This window comes from Buteo buteo, chromosome Z, assembly GCF_964188355.1.
Source record: "Buteo buteo chromosome Z, bButBut1.hap1.1, whole genome shotgun sequence".
NCBI classification, from domain to species: domain Eukaryota; kingdom Metazoa; phylum Chordata; class Aves; order Accipitriformes; family Accipitridae; genus Buteo; species Buteo buteo.
The window spans coordinates 28,414,892-28,431,963 of record NC_134204.1 but is presented as its reverse complement, the minus strand read 5'-3'; the positions used below and the strand labels follow the sequence as shown (position 1 = coordinate 28,431,963).

The following is a 17,072-nucleotide window of genomic DNA, read 5'->3' as shown; positions in this document are numbered from 1 at the left end:
AATGCCCACCCGCGCACCTGGAGGAAGGCGTGGGACTCGCCATAGCGGCGGCGTCGTCCCGCGTGGTCCCGGCTCCTCTGAGGCGGCGGCGACCGGCCAGGCCCTCCCCGAGCTCCTCCCGCAGAGCGCCTCGCCTGGCCAGGCCCGCAGGCGGGAGTACGACTAGGCGGCGGCGGCGGCGGCGCGGCGCGGCCCTTCGTCTCGGCCGGCGGCCCCGACCGCTGGTCGGCCATGGCGACCTACAAACCGGTGGTGGTCCAGGCGTTCCCCAAGCTCGGGGAGAGGATCACGAAGGACACGGCGTACTGGCGGGGCTACAAGGTAGGGGGCAGCCCTGCGCGGCGCGGGGGGCTCGGGTCCCACCAGCCCGCGCGGGTCTCGGCTAGAAGCGGTTCCTCAGGGGCGCCCCGAGACCCGTTGGACGGCTTCTTGGGACGGGAGGCTGGCTCGGGCCCCAGGCTGGCCCAGCAGGCGTACTTACTGTCCTGGAATGTGGTTTTGGTGTTTGGTGTGGGTTTTTTGGGGTTTTGGGTTTGTTTTTTTTTTTTTCCGCCTCCGTGCGACTAATCAAAGTATTTTTAAACGTGCGTGAGTGAGTAAGGTGGCTTTTTTTACTCAAATCACATAATTAATGGGCCGGTTACGATGGGTGAATTGGGAAAAAAAAAATCATAAGAGCAGAAGTAGCCTGGCAGAAGAGAAACTCAGTAGGATGTAGTTAAGAAGTGATTTGGTTCTAAATGGAGAAAATGGTGAGCTCTCTGTAGGAGGAATATGTTTTGTTTGCTGTGTTCCATTTTTGATGGTGTGCTTAGGTGTATTTAATGGTCTTTATCACAATTGTTTTAGACACCTGTTCAGATAAAGGAATTTGGTGCAATAAATAAAATCGACTTCTCCCCGGTTCCTCCATATAACTATGCTGTCACAGCCTCCTCAAGGGTAAGTGGTTTTTCTGGGGGTTTTATGTTCTTGTCCCCCAGCTGGTATCCTGTGAGCAAACTTGATGTCTTCTTGTTTTGCTAGATCCACATTTATGGTCGTTACTCCCAGGAACCAATCAAAACGTTTTCTCGCTTCAAAGATGCTGCTTATTGTGCCACGTACCGAGATGATGGCAATCTGCTTGTTGCTGGCAGCGAGGAAGGTAGCATTCACCTCTTTGACGTTAGTGGAAGAGCACCTCTGAGACAATTTGATGGCCATACTAAGTAAGACAGTGTTGTTTTTTTCTTTGCATGCATAAGCTTGTTTGGTGTATTTACATATGTCTGCTTCGCATGTTGCTGAAAATCTGAATGATACTGGTCTATGTTGCTTGCCACTGTCTCGTGTAGATCTTACTGAAAAGTAGATTTTTAAATTTAATTCAAAAGTAGAGTGATTTTTAAAAAAAGTTCTAAATATGAATTGAGTACATGGAAGAATAAATACATCCTCTAATTCAGATAGGTGTCTGTTAATATGTTGCGTGGACATAGTCTTGTGACTGCATGGCACCAATAAGCACATTTTATTTGGTGCTGGCAGGAAAAGAGTTCTAAAAAGCGGCTAAACAAAAACAGTGAAGAAATATGCCAGGAAGAGCAGGCATCCCTTAAAAAAGCAAGACAGAAAAAGTGCATGGTGGTGGGGCTAGGCTGGGGAGGGAGTTAGAAGAAGAGTTCTGATGGTGACGATGAGGAGAAGACAATGATAATGCTTAGATTAAACAGGTTGCTGTGCTCTGAAAGACCAGTAAGTGTTTTATTGATCCAGAACAGCAACAAAACCCCCTTCACTGGAAAGCACACCGGCAGAACTTCAGAGTGTTGAGGTCGGTTGAGATCGGGTGTTATCTTATGTCCTAACCACTAGGTGAACCTTAATAAGATTTATGGTATCTGTTTTCTGTCGAAGTCATTCTTTGTTGGGGTGTTACGATAATAATACAGATTTAAATAGTGATTTTAAAGGACATGAAGAATATCCCATCCAGGTGTACTTAAAATTCACTATTATAAATTTTTTCTAATGGATAGTGCTAGTACACAGACGTCTAAGTAACAAATGCAGGATTTATAGCTTTTGAATGAGAATCTAGTAGACCTGTAAACCCTTTAAGGCAGATCATATCAGTGCTTAGGTAAGCGTCTGGCAGCATGACCCCTTTCTGGCCGGAAATACAAAAACTAAAGTGTTTTTAACCTCTAAAGTGAGGCTTTGTAACTTCCAACAGTAGATGCTTTGAACTTCTAAGTTAGAGAGAATACTTTAATAAGGTTTTCATACAGACTAACTCTTTTGGAAACAAGTATATATTTTGACTTTGGATACTGTGGACTTTGTTTTCTAGACCTGTTCATGTAGTGGGCTTCCTGTCTGATAAATACCGAGTATTTTCTGGTGGTGATGATTATTCATCAAATTTGTGGGATATTGCGAGTGCTACAGAAATTGCCTCATACAGTGAACATACTGACTATGTGAGATGTGGCTGTGCAAGTAAAGTGAATGCGGATGTCTTTATAACAGGTTTGATTTTATTTTTTATATATGCTTCTTTTGGATTGAATTGAAGAAATATGCAGAAAGATAGTTTTTGATAGAGTAGGATCTTGTTTCTTATGTTTTAAACATGGAGGATCTGTCCTCCTACTCAGTGCCTGTTTTGTTATTTCCTTTTTGCTTGCTTTTTAAGCTTAACACTGATGTTTGCAGGGAAACTTGTGAGTGAACTAATTTTTAACATCTTTTTGCTTTAGCCTACTAGGGTTAATAGGACTGTTCTTACTGGCCTTTGAAAGTTTTAAGAAAATCCTATGAATGTATCCTTTAGTTGAGATTGACTGAAGTGTTTTATCAGGTTTCTGGAGGAGGACACTAGTTCCATTGTGATTTGTACAGCCCAAAACTGGCAGACTCAAAAATGAAAGGTTGGGTGAGAAGTTACCTGAAACCAGTTGCTTTTGGTTTTCCTAGCAGTAGCTTTCTATTAAGCTGTGGTAGATTCCTATGAAAAACCTAGTATTTCTTCAGGGGGCGCAAGAGACTAGGTTTCATCAGGTTGCGTGATATTTATTGTTATAAACACACTTGATTAATGGAAGGGAAATAAAATTAAAACAAATTACTTTTAAGGCCTGACATGTTGCTAGGGCCAGGATTAGAAGACTTGTGCTGCCTGAAGGCTATAAATTAACCAAGGTAAACCACAAGGGGTTCTAGGTGTATTGTTTAAAACTGTTTCTGTTTAGCAGCAGCTCCTTTAGATTGTAGGACGTGGCTGTTTTAGTTCTTGAAATAATTGACATTATGAAACTGAAGATATATACGGTTGTGTTTGCAGGTTCCTATGATCACACTGTGAAACTGTTCGATGCACGGACAAAAAGTAGTGTCATGACAATAGAACATGGCCAGCCTGTGGAGAGTGTGCTTCTGTTCCCTTCTGGTGGGCTTCTGGTATCTGCAGGTACTTCAATAAAATCAATTTTTTTTTCTGTGGCACTAATTTGTGAAATACTTCAGCTGCTTCTTTCTTGTCTGGTGTTTTCATTTGGTAATGAAGTGGTAAGTGATGTAACAGCTGGATTTCTCAAAGATTTCTTTAGGAATCTCTGTTGATCTGGAGGGTGAAGGTAGGGGTCTTTTTGTCTCTGATTTGATTTTCTCATAGTTGGTCCAAAGAAAAAAAAAAGACATTTTTAGCAAGATATGGACTTTAATTAGACCAGTGCTAAAGTGAAGGAATGAACCTACTTAAGAAGTTTTGAAGAGATGGGACTACCTTTTCTTTTTTCAATGACAAGGTTTTTTTAGTCTCTTCTTGCCATTGCATCAGAAGTCCTGTAAACCAGAGGTATTTAGTTGTTTTTTTTTTGTTGGTTTTTTTTTTTGGTAAGGAGTATGTTGAATCATTCAGCTGTGTCTGCAGAATGGCCTAAAAAAGAGCAGGCCTGTAATGTGTCTTGTCCCAGGAGGTAGTCCTAATGGATGGGGGTGGTGAGTAGGTACAGAAAACTGTGTTGCAAAGGAGGCACTGTATCACTCTCTGAAAAATTCTCCAGAGAAGTGTGAATGTGTATGAATGTCAAGCTGTTTTGTGTGCTTCCTTCTCACAGGAGGTCGATATGTCAAAGTTTGGGATGTACTAAAAGGCGGACAATTACTAGTTTCACTTAAAAATCACCATAAAACTGTAACTTGTTTATGCCTGAACAGCTCTGGACAGAGGTTACTGTCAGGATCCCTGGACAGGTTAGTATATTTTGTGGCTTTGTTGTAATTTAAATTTTTTAGGACTTTTTTCCCTTGAAAGTTATTATACATCACTGTGAATCTGTGCATGTTTTTTAGGCTTAAACACTTCTAACTGTTAGCGATATAACCTACTTGAAAACATGTTTTGGGGCCAAGGTACATTCTGCAATATGCATTAACCTTTTCCTCTTACTAGCCTGAATGTCAGTAAGGACATTGCATGTGCCATTTGGGAATGCGTATGGGGAACTTCTGAATAAGCTTTCATTTTTCTGAATCTCTAAACTGACCTTTACAGTCTCCATAAAGTAACTGTTCTTAAGTTTACATTAATACAGTTTAAATAACTGGAAGTGTATTAGTAGTTGCCTTTAGAAAGCCTGCTTTTTGTGTCTCTGTGCTGTTGCTTTTTGTATCGAAGCTGCAATATGTCCTCCTTGCTTTTTTGTTTGGGTTAAGTTGCTGAGTTTTGATTCTCAATCTGTTGTCTCCAAGACATTAGAAATATGAAGTGGTCTGAAATGACAGTGGTCTGTTTTCTTGCTCCCTCCCTCCCTTCTGTACTTTCTAGGCTTCCTCAGGCTTTATGATTACAAAGTATAAGCTGAAGGATCACACTAGCTGTGCAGCTATTTGTCAGTCAGTGCTCACAAAACTAAAGTTCATACTTGTAAGATAATGTTTTGTTTTCCTGTTTGTTAAGTATTTCGTACCTTCAACCAAATCATTAAAGAGCAGCTCGATACAAGAATGTCTATGGATTTACTTCCAGAAATTGCCAATAGATCTTACATTTAAAATTTAAGGACAAATTTGAAGAAATGCTGTCTTAGTGTTTCCTAATAAGCATTGCGGAAGGCAGAAAGTCACTACATCTGCCTTCAGTTTCTTCTTCTGTCCTTGCCCCATTTTCATCTTTTTTGGGTAAGGGTAATCCTTGACTTTTGTGTACCTTTTAACAGAACCTTTCTCTTGCAGGAGAGGTAATAACTAAGAAGCTCAGTGGTAGTCTGAAGAATGCTTTGTATAAATGCTCAGTTTCCTTAAATGATCCATGGAAGCTGAGAGTGATGAAATTCCTGTAAAGTGTCTACAGTAAGGCATTTGTAATGAGATTTTAATCATTACTCTTCTGTATAGGCATGTGAAGATTTACAGTACTACATCCTACAAAGTAGTCCACAGCTTTAACTATGCAACATCCATCCTCAGTCTTGCATTGTCAGTAAGTACATTAGAAATCTTTCTAGGCAACGTAATTACTGATACCTTTTTATATAAGTCACTGAAGTAATTAGTTTTTTATTTCATTGCGATTGGATGTTTCAGAAGAATGCTGTACAGAGTAGGATGACTGAATATATTCTTTCTGAGTAAAAAATTGTCATGGTTTAATCCCAGCCAGCAACTAAGCACCACGCAGCCGCTCACTCACTGCCTCCCACCCGGTAGGATGGGGGGAGAGAATTGGAAGGAAAAAGGTAAAACTCATGGGTTGAGATAAGAACAGTTTAATAGAACAGAAAAGAAGAAACTAATAATAATAATAACAATAATGAAATTACAGCGCTAATAAAAGGATTGGAATATACAAAACAAGTGATGGACAGTGCAATTGCTCACCACTTGCCGAATGATGCCCAGTTAGTCCCCGAGCAGTGATCCCCTGCCCCACCAATTCCAGTTTATACAGTAGGCATGACATCACATTGTATGGAATACCCCTCTGGCCAGCTTGGGTCAGCTGTCCTGGCTGTGTCCCCTCCCAGTCTTCTTGCTGGCTGGGCATGAGAAGCTGGAAAATCCTTGACTTGTAAGTCAAGTTAAGTAGTATAAACACTACTTAGCAACAACTGATAATGTCAGTGTTATCAACATTCTTATACTGAATCCAAACCCTAACACTATACCAGCTACTAGAAAGAAAATTAACTCTACCCCAGCCAAAACCAGGACAAAAATGCATTAAGAGGTTTTAAACATAATACATTTAGATACCAGATGTTACCTGATTAGATCTGTACAAAATCATGTGTTTATCAAGGGCAGTATATATGGCAGGGAAAGTATTCAGTTTAGAAGGGAAGTCCTTTGACTTTGAGAAGATTGTACTCATCTTTTGCCTTTCAGGAACCTTGTGTCTCCTCTTGTGTGGCAGTGATAAAAGGAAAAAAAGTTGTTTATTTGTTGAGAAATTTAGAATAGAGTGAACTTGTCGTAAAGGTTTTTGGTGTCAGGTTGGCCTGAGGAAGGAAAGAGGAGAGGGCATGAGGTATGAGCATAAAAAGATTTGTTTGCCAAGGCATGTGTCTTACTGTCTTGGAAACAGAAAACAAAGACTCTCATTTCTGTGAAACATTTGAGTTCCAATGGATAAGCTGAAACCAGGACAAGAAGTTAACTCATCAGAGTGTAGTTTTTGTGTAATTCAAAGAACTTCTCTACATGAACGTGCTCAGTCTTTCCTTGACCTTGGACAAACTTTTAACCTTCACTAGATTCCTTGACAAATTCTACATTTCTGCTACTTTTTCTGTGAAGAATTGCCTCCTTTTGTTCCATTTGAACCTTCATTACCTTCGTTTGGTGCCCAAAACCAAGACATTGACCAGCTGATCTCCATCCATACCTGTCATAATTCTGTAGGCTTTTATCATATCCCTCTTCAGCTGTCTTTTTTTCCCATGCTGAAGGGTTGTGTCTCAAATCAAGTCTATCTTTGATTGTCTTTTGGCTTTTTTGATTCTTTTATTCTGAATCTGCTACTGTTTTTTGAGAATAACTCAAATAGGATTTAAGATGTGGGTAGACAATGGATTTATTCAGTGGCATAATGACTTTCTAGTTTTTATTTCTTCTGTAGTAATTCCTGATGCTTTTTATTTATTTATTTTTTCTTACCAGCAGTTGAGCATTCAGCTAATGTTTAATGTTTTCATAGAATTATCTGTTAATAGTAACAGGTCAGAACTCACTATTTTATATGTGAAGTCAGTGTTTTTCTCCAGTGCATTATTTAAAATTATAACCTTTAGTATCAAATACATGCAACCTTTGTTATGTATGTGAAATTTATATCAGTGACTGGTATTTCGAGCGACCTTCATTTGTTTCTCAAAATTCTGCTGTTCCACGATAGCTTTCTCATAGGTGGTGTTCATGACTGCTGTATGGCATGTAATAGCCAAAGGCACTTGTACACCATTGAAAAAACCAAAACCTGTCATAGATTATACTTGCAGAAGGATGTTAATGCATATTTGAGCTTGCTTCACTAGTCAGGCTGTAGTCCCTCTAGGTATTTCTTAAAGATTTATTAGATGGATAATGTTGCTTATGATCATAGCCTTGACGCTGTCCCTGTTTTGAACAAGGTATTTTACCATGGGACCTTGTAGAGATGCCTTCCAACTTAAGTTATTCTATAATGCTGTGATTAGAGCCTTATCATGAAGCATAAAAATTTAAAATCTGCATGGTAGGAGCATGCATCATCAAATAAATCACTAGGTTCCTAACTCTGTGATTTCTTCATTTTAGCCTGAAGATGAAACCATAGTTGTAGGCATGACCAATGGGGTGCTAAGTGTTAAACACAAAAAACCTGAAGAAAGGAAAGAAAAGTCTCAAAAGAAGAGACAACCAGCATATAGAACCTATGTGAAAGGAAGAACTTACATGCCAAAACAGGTATAGCATGGTGAGAAAATGTATACTGAAGCACTCCTCAAAATTTGGGGTTTTTTTTGAGTGTGCTAAGTTGAAGAAAGGGAAGGGAGGGAAGATAGAAAGTCATATAAGCTTGTTCATGGTAGTACATCTAATCCACTGTGTGTGTGTGTCTGTCTTATTCTGAACTTGTCTTTCAATTCTAGGAAGATTTCTGTGTCAGTAAACCTGTAAAACGTGTTTTGAGGAAATACGACAAGCTGCTGAAGAGCTTTCAGTCTTCCAAGGCCCTTGATGCGGTACTGGAGGTAAGGCATTGTTTTTTGTCTCATCTGAGTTGTGTGCTGTCATGTGACGTGGGTTTTTTCTGTATGTCAAACCAATTTTATTTCAGTGTATAGCTAGAAAAGAATCAAACTTGTGTGGCTTCCGTTTTGATTTTGCTGGTAGCAGCCCTGTTTTGTGTGTAAAGATGTTGCTTTGGTACTAAACTCTTCTTATATATGTCCAGCCACCCATCAGGCTTTATACTCCTGAAGTTACGGTTGCAGTCATGCAGGAACTACATCGCAGAGGAACACTGAGGAGTGCGCTTGCTGGCCGAGACGAGAAGCAAATTAATCTCCTTCTTACCTTTGTGGCAAGGTATTATTTTAACCTGAGTTCTCTCTGACTGTTTTGAGACCTGTATTTCTTAATAGCTTTTGCTAAGAGTCTCAACAGATCACAGGTGGAACACTGGTACTCTTGAAATCTCACGTGCCTTCTGCTTTCTGATATCAAGGTCTGGGATAGTACTGAAAGAATTTACCTGATAGTGCAGAACAATTTTGCTGGTAGTATGAGAGAGTATATTTTACTTCTCTGCCAGACATTCTACCCTTAGTTTATTATTTTCTGTCTCCTTGATTATACTCTTGTCTTCATGTACCTGATGCTTTTGCCAGTTCTCCAACCGCCGCCCTCCCTGAAAGGAGGAGGGTAAATACCACATATGTAGCTTTTTTTGACTTGCATCTCTGCTGTTCTGTAATGTCTCTTCATGAAGAAACAATTGTCTGTACGCCTGTATGAGAAAGCTGCTTGTTGGTAGGAGGAGTGCAGTTAGCAAAACCAGTAAAATTGGGATGTCTTCTAATTTTGCAGGCGTGTGATTGAGCCTAGATTTACTCCTGTACTGGTGACTGTTGCAGATATGATCACTGGTAAGTACAACACAAAGAAAAATTCTCAAAGCCATATAGCTAGCTTGGAAATAAGGTAAAAAGTGTTACAATTTTAAGAAACTAAACCTTTATGGGTTTGTTTGTAAGTATGAACTCAGTGTCAAGAGAATGATCCAAAAAGAGATATTGCCAGATAACTTTGACCGCAGTCAGTATCTGATTTGTACTAGCTGCAGGAAGCTCCTCATGGTCTCTTAAGTTTCTTGATACTTCATGTTTCTATACTTACATAGTACAAGTGACTTCTGCTTCTCCAGTGAGGTAAAAATAGTATTTGAGGTTGTAAAACCCACTTCTGTTAGTTTGACTTACTGTTACTGTGAGTACATACCAATAATTAACAGTTTTCAGAACACTGTTAAAGTTGTCTTATTTGTCCACAGTGTTGGACTTGTGCCAGACTCCTTAAATGCATCTCTAACTAGCTAATAGAATTTTCATGTTTTTATAGGTATGTGGATTCTTAAGTGACTTTTTTTCTTTACAGACATTTATCAGCCTGTGGTTGGGCAGTCAGCGATTGTTGATAGACAATTCTTGAGACTTCAGGAAGCTATAGGAAAAGAGATTGACTATCAAGAGGAACTACTAGAAGTTTTGGGAATGATGGATACACTGTTTGCTACTTTCACTGAGAAAAGAGCTACTTATCTAGAAGAGAACAAAAGTAATGGTCTTACAGAGACCATTGAAACAAATATGAATAACTGACTGATAACCATCACAACAAATTGTCACAAAAATAATGTGGACTTGAAATACATGGCCTGTTCTCCTGGTAACTTGTTATAATAGTGACTTCTAAAATAAGCCCCTTTGTGTTGAAGTTCTGTCTTCCAAACTGTGTTTCTGAATAGGCTAAATTGCTGAAGACAGAAAGAAGGATGTTCTCCAAGATTTTTCCATGCAATATTTTTCAAACAATTGAATTTTAAAGTTTTATTCCAAAGCTGTGTAACTTAAAGAGTGTTTTCTGCATCCAGTACTAAGTAATTACTTGAATTACAGAAACAGTCAAAAATTTCCAGTTTTTGTTTACCAGAAAATAATTGAGGTTTGTTGAATTTTAATGTGTCATTGTTCTTACTTAAGGTTAATATCCCATCTCACGTACTTGGACATTGGAATAAGACTACATATGCATTTGATAAAACTTGACTACATTGTGTTTTCTCTCCCTGCTTTATCTCCATTTCAGATTTCTATGAATTCATAGGAAACAGCAAAATGACTCAAGAAAACAAGTGTGTGCTTATGTATATTGAAAAATTTGTTAGTTTCATTTTTTAAATAGTGCATATATATTTATGAATTATAATTCTCTAGAAAATAGATAATTTTTACTTCTAAAGGGAAATGAATTCAAATTATATTAATGTAGTAAGTAAACTGCACTCCAGTGAGAAAATCCTCAGTTAAGTATAATAACTCAATTTTTGTGTAATTCTGTACATTGAAAGTGATAGTCTACATTGTTACAAGTATGTATTTGAATGCTGGGGTAATGGTTTATTTTAACCTCAAGCAGTGCTGGAGTTTATTTTAACTTCAAGCAGTGCTGGAGAAGGATGATATACTTTGAAAAGACGGGTGTGCCTATCATGGTTTAAGCCCAGCTGGCAACAAAGCACCACGAAGCTGCTCACTACTCCTTTGTGGGATGAGGAAAAAATACAAAGAAAAGTTCATGGGTCGAGACAAGGACAGGGAGGGATCACTCACCGCTTACAGTTACGGGCAAAAGACAGGCTCAACTTGGGGGAAAAAATACAAAGTCAGTTTAATTTACTACCAATTTACTGCCAATCAAATCAAAACAAGGATAATGACAAATAAAACCAAATCTTAAAAACACCTTCCCGCCATCCCTCCTTTCTTCCCAGGGCTCGACTCCACTCCCGCTTTTCTCTGCCTCCTCCCCCCAGCAGCGCAGGGGGATGGGGAATGGGGGTTGCGGTCAGTTTGTCACATGTCTCTGCTGCTCCTTCCTCCTCAGGGGCAGGACTCCTCACTCTTTCCGTGCTCCACCATGGGGTCACTCCCACAGGAGACAGTTCTCTGAACTTCTCTGGCATGGGTCCTTCCCACGGGCTGCAGTCCTTCAGTCACAGACTGCTCCAGCGCGGGCTTTCCCACAGAGTCACGGCCATCTTGGAGGGCATCCCCCTGCTCCTGCGTGGGCTCCTCCCCAGGCTGCAGGTGGGCATCTCTTCCCCCGCTCCCCTCCATGGTCCGGGGGGGTCACCACGGGCTGCAGGGGCATCCCCTCCTCCCCCACTCCTCCTCCCCTCCTTCCTCACTGACCTCGCTGTCTGCAGAGGGGTTTCTCTCACATCCCACTCCCCTCTCCGCTGCAGGTTTCCCTTAAATACATTGCACCAGAGGCGTTAATGTAGTCATGTTTGAGTTAAGGCCTAGCCATGGTGATACTCATCAATTCAGGGTTAAACATGATAACATTGTCCTTTAAGGAGGACCAGTACTTGATAGCTTCACTACGCAAGCCTGATTATTTTGTATAAACTAGGCGTGTGTGAGAGACTGAAAGAGTTAATGTCTCAAACGTTGTGGTTGGGCAAGTTCTGCTTAAAGACAAACCCGGCACAGCAAGGAACCCAGGTGAAAAGCTCATCAGCAACAGGAGGGGGAGGGTGTGCTGGAGGGTGCACAGCTCCCTGTTCTGATACAAAGATCAAGCAATGGCCACATCTGCAGGGAAGGAGAAGTTGCTCCACAAATGACCCCCAAGCCAAAAGGATCACAAACTGCTCATTAGCCTGATGATATCGGGCACCCGCCCGAAGGAGGGGCAAGGATGATAAAAGGACACAAACTGAAGCCTCAGGCGCACAAGCCCACTGGAACTGGACCCCTTGGCTGACTGAACCAACGCTGGACCCAGGACTGGTGAAATCTTTCTCTCTTCCTTTTTCTCTCTCTGTCTTCTTCTCTCTTTCCTTTTCCTTTTGCACAATCCATACACCTCATCCGTTTCAAGACATAAACCATTGACTAAGCCTGAGACTAAGAGTGGATCCAGCCGTCCCTGGGCCCTTCTCCGAGGAGGGGTCTGGAAAGCAAGAGGGTCTGCTCTGAACTGCATGACTCAATGGGAGGGATCTCCTTATTCCCTGAATTGATGTATATGGTTACCCTGGGTTACACAGTTCACAGAAGTAGTCTTATGCCAATTCCTGTTGTGAGAAACCCTGCCACCTACCCACGCCTTCCCAGTTCAATTTGCATCTATCATGAATAAAATCTTTAACTGATTGTTTGGTGTCGTTTCACCTTAATTTAGCTGGAGGGAATTTCAAATTAAACATGACTCCCTGGTCTGTCCAGTCTGGGTCATGCTTTGCTAACTACTGTGCCGTTGAAGAGGGAACTAAAGACTGATAAAAGGAGACATCCTGCTCCAGAAGGCACTGAAGGCTGGATGACTGCAAAAGAAGCAGGAACTAAGGGAAAGGGAATGGTCGTGACCTCCAACTGAATTCAAGGTTGGAAGAATGTGACCCCCACACCTGCAAGGAGTATGTGTGCTAATTTACACAGCAAGTGAGGCTAATTTAAATATAACTGGCCAATAGTAGATGAGATGGTGACTACTAACCAATGAATGTAAGTTTAGGTGGGTTTTTACTGATCACATAGCAGAATAAACACGTTATTCTTTAGTGGTGTGTGCCAGCTTTGTGGAGTTACCACTTGGCACCCATATACACGCAGACGTGAACAAATACCTTGGCTCTGTGTGTAAGATTGGCTTGTTGCACACCGGGTATTGAACCTCAGTTGTGGGACAACGCTGCCACCGTTGCTGATGGGCTCGGCCTGGGCCAGAGGCAGGTCCGACTTGGAGCCCGGGAAGCTTCGAGCAGCTTCTCACAGGAGCCACCCCTGCAGCACCTCCCCCGCTACCAAAACCCCACCACACAAACCCAAAATAGTGCCAAAGGCTGCTCAGTGCATGTAGGATGACAGTAGGGTAGAACTTTGTCTTTAACCTGTTTTCTGTGACTTGCATTTTCACCAGGCCTGGAATTTATTTGAGATACAATAGGAATTTCCTGCAAAAGGAATTTGCTCAAGTGTGGCAGTGAAAGATGGGTATCAGTGGTAAAAATAGCTTGAACTATCTTGCAAGTTCTACCTAAAATCTTAATCTTTGACTGAAAATTGTGGAGCAGTATCTGGTCTGCCCTTAACTTAATATTTGAGCAATATATATTCCTGGCTACTGGGATTTGCTGGATTTGAAGACTTAGGATGATAATAGGTAATAATGAGGAGCATGTTCATGCAAACTCTAAACCTTTAGTTTCCTTGCTGCTTACTTTACTATTTTTATTTTATTTCTGCTAATAGACCTGAACTTTCTTTTGTGTTTTAGGACATCTCTGTGCTACTTTTAATTGTGTGACTTAATCAGGCAATATCTCTTAGGAGGCTTCATGCAAAATGAGTTTTCAGAGTGGGGGAGGCTCTTCCTACAGCCTCTTTATTCCATGACCCTTCAGTAGTGCTTGGAGTTGAAGGTGGACATTTCTCTTGGCTTGAGAACCACTGACCTTGACATCAAACATATTCTTAGTTCTTACTGACAATATTCATGTCTAAAGTACATATCTGTTGTAGTGCCTCAAAGTTTGTTGTGTGACTAGCAGAACCATAGGAAGAAGTTAGATTAAAATAGCAGATTAGTTTGATCTAAATTGGAGAGGTATGGATTTGATGGATGGGCTGTTTGGTGGATGAGAAATTGGTTGGGTGGTTGCATTCAGAGGGTAGTGGTCAATGGCTCAATGTCAGATGGAGATTGGTGACAAGTGGTGTCCCTCAGGGGTCAGTGTTGGGACCAGCACTGTTTAATATCTTCATCAGTGACAGACAGTGGGATCGAGTGCACCCTGAGCAAATTTCCAGATGACACCAAGCTGAGTGGTGTGGTGGACATGCCTGAGGGATGGGATGCCATTCAGAGGGACCTGGACAAGTTCAAGAAGCGGGCTTATGTAAACTTCATGAGGTTCAACAAGGCCAAGTGCAAGATCCTGCACATGGGTCGGGGCAATCCCAAGCACAAATACAGGCTGGGCAATGGGTAGATTGAGAGCAGCCTGCAGAGAAGGACTTGGGGGTGTTGGTTGATGAGCTCAACCTGACCCAGCAATGTGTGCTTGCAGCCCAGAAAGCCAACCTTATCTTGACCTGCATCAAAAGAAGCATGACTAGTAGGTCGAGGGAGGTGATTCTGCCCCTCTACTCCGCTCTGGTGAGACCCCACCTGCAGTACTGTGTCCAGCTCTAGAGTCCTCAGTACAGGAAAGACATGGACCTGTTGGAGGAGGTCCAGAGGAGGGCCACAAAGATGATCAGAGGAATGGAACACCTCTCCTGCGAAGACAGGCTGAGAGAATTGGGGTTGTTCAGCCTGGAGAACAGAAGACTCTGGGGAGACCTTATTGCAGCCTTCCAGTGCTTAAAGGGGGCTTACAAGAAAGATGGGGACAGACTTTTCAATGGGTCCTGTTGTGATAGGAAAGGGGTAATGGTTTTAAGCTGAAAGAGGGTAGATTCAGACTAGATATAAGGAAGAAATTTTCTATGATGAGGGTGGTGTTTCACTGGAACAGGTTGCCCAGAGAGGTGATAGATGCCTCATCCCTGGAAACATTCAAGGTCAGGTTGGACGGGGCTCTGAGCAACCTGATCTAGTTGAAGATGTCCCTGCTCTTTGCAGAGGGGGTTGGACTAGATGACCTTTAAAGGTCCCTACCAACCCAAAGCATTCTATGATTCTCTCATCTTACGGTAATTTGATTTATTATGACATTTACCGTTCATGTCATTCTACCAAGTGAATTTGCCAAGGTAGAGCTGGAAGCAGGTGTGGGATATCTACACAAATGGGAATCTGGTCAAAATGTGGAAAAACAAATGCTATTTAAGATCCGAATTTCTAACAAGACTACTAAAATGAAATTTTGAAGACTTTTGTCTGACTGGCCAACTGATTTTCTGCTACTTGAGTAGAAGCAACCAGTTGTATTATGAGTTCTACTGATTCACTGCGTCTGTGTTGAAAGATAGTATTTGTTCAGCTGATACCTAGTCTGCTTGCCAAACTTGTCTGTTCTTTGTGTCTCTGCGCTTGTCTGTTATGAAAATTAATATTGTTTCTTTTTTTTCCATTTAGTAAGGTTTTTTTCATTATTGCAAGTTTTTCTTCAGTACCTACATAATGAAGTTACAGAGGAGCCAGAATAAGATACTGTTGTTACCACTGTGGTGCCTGTGTTCATGTTCTGATGTATTTAATTCTAATATTAACATAAAACTTCAAATTTTGGCTTTTTAAATAGGCTGCTGGTTCAATAAAATAGTAGAAAAGGAAGTTCTTTCTGGTAACAGTCTGCAGTGGTTTCTCTGTGCTGGTGAATGTTTAAAATGCATTACTGCAGTGCCAAACATGCATATTTTTGTTTTACAGGTGAAGATTGAATTTGTTTATATGAAAATGTAACTATTTTTCCAGCAGCGCATTACCTTATGCCCCAGAATCTAATATTTTGAAGCATTAAGATGGAATATTGTGAACTAAAATCGTTAAAATAGTGCATTGGGTTGGAGGGGATGTAATGCTGGGTGTCCTGTTTGGGGAGATGATATTCTTTATACTTTATTCTATATTTTCTGCTTATATAGAGAAGTGGGGATTTATTGCATGCAGCATCTTCCTTGACTCCTAGATCATTTGGGAATTACCAGGTTGATTTGTCTTTGAAATATAGTTGTTAAATTACCTTTTCCCAGAGCAGATAGTTACAGACAAAAAGCATGTCTGTTACTTTTTTGATGTCGTGTTTATAAGAAGCATTTTTGCAGCTGTTTACTGGAAAGAGGGAACACCTCCCCACCCCTGAATATTGTTTTGCACCAGGAACACAGTTAGCATGGAGGGTTTCCAGAAAAGAGGCTTCTCTAATCAAATGCAACCAGAAATAGACTGGATTTAAAAAAGAATAGTAAATTCAGCACTTCTCTTTCCTGTGTCCAGCCACCAGAATTACATGGGAGGAAGGGATAGAAGAGCTGGTTGGTCACTTGGTTGATTTTACCAAGCCTTCAGCTGAACTTTTCTCAGGAAAGGCACTGATCTCTTTTCCCTGGACTAATTCTGCTAATGAGTGAAACTTCTATTGCTAGATAAAATCATTGTTTCAAAAATGACAAACTGAAACAAACTTATAAAAAAGAGAATCAGAGATAACAGTGGCCCATTGGTTGATGAGATTGGTCACCTCACAATGGGGATGTAGACAAAGTGGAGGCGTTTAATGCCTTCACCTCTGTCCTCAACACTGATGATGGGCACTGGGATCCCTGGAGCCCTGTGTTGGAAGACTGTGACTAGGGAGATACTAAATTCTCAGCTGACCCTGAGCTTCTTTGAGGCTTGCTTCTCCAGCTGCATGTGCATAAATCTATGGGGCCCAATGAGATTCATCCCAGGGTACTGAAAGAACTGGTGGATGTCATGGGACCTCTCTCCATTATTTTTCAATGGTCTTGGGAGTCTGGAGACATCCTGGTCGACTGGAAACTGGCAAATGTCCCAGTTTTCAAGAAGGGAAAGAAGGAAGACCCTGGTAATTACAGGCCAGTCAGTCTCGCTTCAGTGCCAGGTAAAATTATGGAGAAGGTTATTCTGGGAGTTACTGAGAAACACTTGAGAGAAACACAGTCATTGGTCATAGCTAGCACAGATTCACAAGGGGAAAGTTTAGCTTAACCAACTTAATTTCCTTTTATGACAAGGTCATCCATCTAGTTGACCAAGGGAAGCCAGTAGCTGTGGTATTTTTGGATTTTAGCGAAGCTTTTGATACTGTCTCTCACAGTATCCTTCCGCATAAACTGTCCAGCACA

General features: G+C 41.2%; 1 protein-coding gene across 1 annotated transcript; it reads left to right on the top strand.

Annotated features, from left to right (window-relative positions):
• Positions 1-16: 16 nt before the first annotated feature.
• Positions 17-11,009, top strand: UTP15 (UTP15 small subunit processome component). Its single transcript, XM_075020277.1, has 12 exons — positions 17-321; positions 850-942; positions 1,027-1,211; positions 2,336-2,514; positions 3,329-3,454; positions 4,104-4,239; positions 5,383-5,467; positions 7,783-7,932; positions 8,118-8,219; positions 8,423-8,556; positions 9,058-9,116; positions 9,625-11,009. Exons 1-12 carry the CDS (start codon positions 232-234, stop codon positions 9,846-9,848), a joined length of 1,563 nt encoding a protein of 520 aa, XP_074876378.1. The 5' UTR covers positions 17-231; the 3' UTR covers positions 9,849-11,009.
• Positions 11,010-17,072: the final 6,063 nt, after the last annotated feature.